Raw genomic sequence first — 5,407 nt, forward strand, 5'->3', positions numbered from 1 at the left:
ATGACTGTACGATATGCGAATATATCTCAGTAAAACTGAGTTAAAAAAGAAAAAGAAGAACCCCCACCTTTTAGCTGTCAGCTTCTCTGGCTGGGGGAGAGAAATGCCCTGCTCAGGAAGGTGCGCCCCTCCCCAGTGGGGCAGGGACATGTGCTTGAGGGGCTCTGGGCATCCAGGACCCATCGTGTCATCCCTTCCTTCTCTGCCATATAACACAGGGGAGGGAGGTGAGAAGCCCCAAGGGCAGAGACGTTTGTGATTTCCCCTGAGGTGCTCAGCCTTAGCCCTGGCAGAGCGGCAGGCCCTGGAGTGACAGGAATGGGTAGGAAGGAGCTGGGGGCCAACTTTGTGTGGGTTAAGGGGGAGGTGAGGAGAGAAGGGGGAAGATGAGGAAGCGGGAAACAGCAGAATTGTTTTACAGCCCCAGCCTCACACGGAGTTGGTGCCATGAGAATGTGGATCCGTGAATACACGAGAGACCAGCTCCTCCCTCGCAGATAAGAGACATTTATTAAGGTGCTGGCCCCTCCCTCCGTGTCATTCTGGACTTGGGTCCAGAGAAGATGGGGGGCTCACTCTGACTCCTGCTGCTGGAGGAGCTTCATTGTTTTCTTTATCCAGAGCAGGAAATGGGAGACTTTGGTGAAGACCCGTGGAGGTGTCCCGTCTCCTCGCCCATAGGAAACAATCCCCTGCGCCACGTTGTTACACACGAGGGGGCCCCCGGAGTCCCCCTGTGGACAAGAGGGGAAGGACTGAGCCACTTTTCCTCCTGGCCCTGCTCCCCGGCCCCCATCCCAGGGGAGCCCCGCGCTCTGGGAGAAGGATGCCTGGCATGGTCTCCAGGTGTGAGATCCGAGGGCAGGGCAGGACTCTGCGGACCCCTCAGCTACCAAGCTCTGACCCTGGGCATGGGCAGGCCCCTTCCCTCCCACAGGTCTGAGCATCCTCTCCCTGTCAAGGTGCTGAGGGACCTTGGGTTCCAGGCCACTGCTTAAGGACACAGAAGCAGGCAAGTGGAGCTGAAACCAGCATAGAGGGTGCATCCACTCACCAAGGTGGGCGCCTGCTCTGAGGCAATGCCGGTTTCAAATTATTCCACACTGAGAGGGCACCACATTGAATATGTGTGTGCCCTGGGGTGGGGCAGGATGTTGCAAATTCATCCCCTGGAAGGGCACCTTTTTTAGATTCAACATAGGCCCTTGGTATGCTAGCAGAAGCCCCAGGTACTCTCCAGCTCTGGTTGCTCTCATCTTCTCTTCCCAAGGAAAAAGTCTGCAGATTTGTGGGTGAAGGGGTCCTGGTTGCTTGGGTCTCCAGGTCCCAGATCCTCCCAAGCATCTCTCCCCAGAGCCAAGCAATACAGATGCTAAAACTCACCTGAAAGGAAGCCATCTTTTTCCTTGGGTCCCCCACGCATATCTCGATGGCCTTATTGTAGTGGCGAGGGAAGAGGGAGCTGCACTTCTGATCCTCCTGCACGGTCAGCTCCACTTCCTGCAATGTGGCTGCTAACGTGCCCCTTGGGGAGACCTTCCCCCAGCCGGCCACACTGCACACCTGCCCTGGCTTCACCTGGGCCTTGCTCCTGGGCAGGCTGAGGGGGCGCACGGCTGCAGTCCATTTGGCCTTTCTCTTCAGCTGGAGGGGAGAGGAGGGTCCAGGGCAGCCAGGGGCCTTCTGGGCCTGGAGACCCCGAGGAGGCTGCACTGCCTTCCCCTGAGACTCTCAGGCAGCCAGGGTGGGAAAAAGGGAAGGGACAGGGATCCCAGCAGGTGGAGAAATTCCCTCGACCCAGGAGAGCCAGAGCCAGCAGGGAGGTTTGCCTTACCTGCAGTAACATGATGTCGTTGGAGTAGTTCTTGGGATTATAGGCTGGGTGCCGGGTGGCTCTTCTCACAGGGATGAGCTGCTGGGTCTTTTCCTGCTCCTCGATGTTGTGTGCCCCTAGGGTGACATTTATTGTGCTGCACAGAGAAGAAAGTGGAGGATTTGAGTGACAGAAGATATAGCCCAGGAACTATGAAGGACCAGGGACAGTCCGGGGCAGGGCAGGACTGCAGTTGAGGGGAAATTGAGGGGACAGGAGGCTGCTTTTGGGCAGCCCAGGTGGGATTCTGGAGCCTATGGCAATGGCCCCAGTGGTTCTCAGAGATGATCTACCCCCAGGAAAACATGGTAAATTGTTTTAGTTTGCACTGAAATCCCAATGTATGCTACCAGCTCCAAATGTGATAGGGCTGATAATCTTGTCTCTTTCCTCAGCAACACCTTTGGCACTGCCCTTCCCTTCTCCCCACACAATTAGCTGCCCCTTTTCTCTCCCTCCAAGGAGCTGCTCTGGGCCCCTTGGGAAGAAGGCAGGAGTCCCTGTGGGGTGTTTCCAGGAGGACGTGGGCTGTTTGCTGCCTCTCACCTTCCCCAGCAGTGTGCAGCTGTCATGACGAAGTCTTCTCGTACCAGGAAGCCGCCGCACCGTTTCCAATTCCCCTGGTCCCAAAACTGAATAAATGCCATATAGGGGCGGGAGTGGGCCTTGGCCTCATGTCCCCCGATGATCTTCCCTGAAGGAAAAGTTCTGCTTGTGGGCACCCACTGATTCCACCGGGCATCCATCTGCTTGGTGGCTCCATTAGGGCTGGTCATTTGGGGGCCCAGGATGGCCCACGGTGGGAAGTTTGGAGGGGCCTCAACATCCTTCTCTGAAAAGGGAAGGCAGCAGTCCTTGGTCTGTAAATCTTTCTTCTACACATAGTTGGAGGCAAGTGTACCTGTCTTAGGGACAGAAGTCCCAGAGGTTCCTGAAAATTCCTTTCCGACTTTGGAAGTGAGTTTCTAAGTGAAGTTGCGTTGGATTGCAGTGAGTTTCCAAGACCCCTATAAGTCCTATGATGTCTAGATAGTGCTGCTTTCTAATGGCCAGGACATAAGTTTAGGGATCTAGATAATGTCGTGTCCTATTTCCTAGAGCCTTTCACATAGTGGTGCCAGTAAACGTTAGTTGGTTGCATGAAGGAATGGCCTCCAAATTGCCCCCAGATGAGGATTGTAGGGCTAATGCTGGTGGGACTCTGGAAGCAGAGAAGTTGGGGTCTGCAGAGACAGTGCCCCATCCTTGATAAGAGGGGAGCTGCCAAGGCCTGGGAAGAAAAGCAGAGTTGGAGAAGTGGACCGGGGGGCTGTGGGGCTGAGCAAAGACAAAAACAACATTATGGAGGCTATCGTCCCACCAATTTTGGGGTGGGCTGAGCTCTGGGATTCTCTCCTAAGCAGAAGGGTGAGGGGGCCACCTGCCTGGTCCTGGACAGAGAAGCTGGGCCTGTGTTGCCTCTCCAGGAGAGTAAAATATTATTTTTAATTTGAAAATCATTTCAAACTTATGATAGTTGCAAAAATAAAACAAAACCAATAGGGAGAACTCCAATATACCCCCCTACCCAGATACTCTTATTGGCCAACTTTTAATATTTTGCCACATTTGTTGTATCATTCCCTCTCCCTCCCTCTCTCTCTCTACACCTATCTACCACTACCTCTATTTTCTAAACATTTGAAAATAGGTTGCATACATCATGCTCCTTGAACATGTAATACTTGCATGAATTTTTCTTAAGAACAAGGATAGTTACTTACATAATATATTAAGTACGGTTATCAATCTCAAGAAAGTTAACATTGATATAAGGTATATAGTTCCTATTCCAATTTTTCAATTGTCCCAGTAATGTCCTTTTGGGCATTTTCTCCTCTACTATTAGATCCAGTCCAGAATAGTGAATTGCATATAACCATCATTGTCTCTTTTAGTCCCCCTTCTCTCTTTTTTAAAAAATCATGGAAACATACATATGACATCCAATTTTTCATCTCAGCAACTCCTAAGCACACAATTCAATGTCTCCAGGAGGAATTTAACCTTTTCTCTCCCTCAGCTTCCTACTCTCTGCCATGCACTTCTAGGAAAGCCACTTTCTAGTTGACAAGGTAGGGCCTGGGTAAGGGACAGTACCCACTGGCTCTTCTTGGGGACAGCCTGCTGCCAGGCCATTCCTGCTGATTGTCTGTCCTGCATCACACTCGGGAGTCTGAGCCGGGGTTCTGACCATTCCTGGTAGATAGATGGATCAGGGATGTGAGAAGGTTCAGGAGAGCTGTGCCCGCTGTGGGATGGGGTCAGGCCTCTGAGGGTGCCGAGAGTCACTCACCTGCCTCTGCCCCAGGGGGCAGGAGAAAGGCCAACAGAAACAGGAGTGGCTGCATCTTCTCTGGAAGGTGGCCCAGGCCGGAGCTGCTGGGGCTTCTCTTTCTTGCTGTCTTTTAGCCCCCAGGAGAGGAAGAAGGTGTTGGTGAGTTCAGAAATGTCTTGTTTTGAAGAGGTTTTTGGTTTTGTGGTGCTTCACCATTGAAGGCTTTCTATGAACGTTGTCCTCGCCCCCCACTCCCACCACCTGTGCCTGATGACGTTCTCTGAGTGGCTGTGTGAGAATCATGCAGTCACCACATCTGTACCCAGAGCTGATGACTCAGAGCACACCACTTGTTCCAGCCCAGGGTAGGGGCCCAAGAGTACAAGGTGGGGACGGTAAGAGGTGGCATGGCCTGGTAGAGGTGCTGGAGCCCCAGAAACCTGAGTGACAGCCCCAGTGATAGAAATGTCAGTGCCTTATTTCCATGATGCTAAACCCATCAGGAAAATTTCTTTAGTAGATGTGTATTTAGGCCCTTCTCTGTGCTAGGCCCACCTTGTTGAAGATGTGTGTCCCTTCCTTCGAGGCAGAAACATTAGTGACCAGATTATGGTGAGGGCCACAGCAGAGGGACGGTGGGCATTAACAGAGTGTGGCCATGCAGCAAACCACTCGTCATCTCAGCGTTCTTCCTTGGAGATTTTTAACATCCTTTATTTAATTGCAAATGTTCAAAATGAAAGAGAACATCTCAGTAATTTTGACAAAAAAGGCCTACACTTGACTTTTTTTTAAATATTCATTTTATTGAGGTGTATTCACATACCACGCAGTCATACAAAACAAATTGTACATTTGATTATTCACAGTACCATTACATAGTTGTACATTCATCACCAAAATCAATCCCTGACACCTTCATTACCAAACACACAAAAATAACAAGAATAATAATTAAAGTGAAAAAGAGAAATTAAAGTAAAAAAGCACACCGGGTGCCTTTGTATGTTTGTTTTGTTTGTTTGTTTCCTTCCCCCATTTTTCTACTCATCCATCCATAAACTAGACAAAGGGGAGTGTGGTCCTTATGGCTTTCCCAACCCCATTGTCACCCCCATAAGCTACATTGTTATACAATTGTCTTCAAGATTCATGGGTTCCAGGTTGTAGTTTGATAGTTTCAGGTATCTACCACCAGCTATCCCAATTCATTAGAA

General features: G+C 50.8%; 1 protein-coding gene across 1 annotated transcript; it reads right to left on the reverse strand.

Annotated features, from left to right (window-relative positions):
• Window positions 1-507: 507 nt before the first annotated feature.
• Window positions 508-4,343, reverse strand: LOC119533497 (granzyme B-like). Its single transcript, XM_037835552.1, has 5 exons — window positions 4,209-4,343; window positions 2,420-2,567; window positions 1,835-1,970; window positions 1,384-1,644; window positions 508-734 (listed from the first exon to the last, which is right to left on the reverse strand). Exons 1-5 carry the CDS (start codon window positions 4,261-4,263, stop codon window positions 573-575), a joined length of 762 nt encoding a protein of 253 aa, XP_037691480.1. The 5' UTR covers window positions 4,264-4,343; the 3' UTR covers window positions 508-572.
• Window positions 4,344-5,407: the final 1,064 nt, after the last annotated feature.

This window comes from Choloepus didactylus, chromosome 4 (assembly GCF_015220235.1).
Source record: "Choloepus didactylus isolate mChoDid1 chromosome 4, mChoDid1.pri, whole genome shotgun sequence".
In the NCBI taxonomy this organism is placed as follows: domain Eukaryota; kingdom Metazoa; phylum Chordata; class Mammalia; order Pilosa; family Megalonychidae; genus Choloepus; species Choloepus didactylus.

What these genes read in the sequence shown, in the direction of transcription:
- LOC119533497 (XM_037835552.1), bottom strand. Translation starts at nt 4,263, where the DNA reads ATGCAGCCACTCCTGTTTCTGTTGGCCTTTCTCCTGCCCCCTGGGGCA. An exon ending in GCCCCCTGGGGCAGAGGCAG is followed by an intron (nt 2,568 to 4,208) that starts GTGAGTGACTCT and finishes CTTTTCCTTCAG; the next exon opens with GGAAGATCATCGGGGGACAT. An exon ending in GCTGCACACTGCTGGGGAAG is followed by an intron (nt 1,971 to 2,419) that starts GTGAGAGGCAGC and finishes TTCTCTGTGCAG; the next exon opens with CACAATAAATGTCACCCTAG.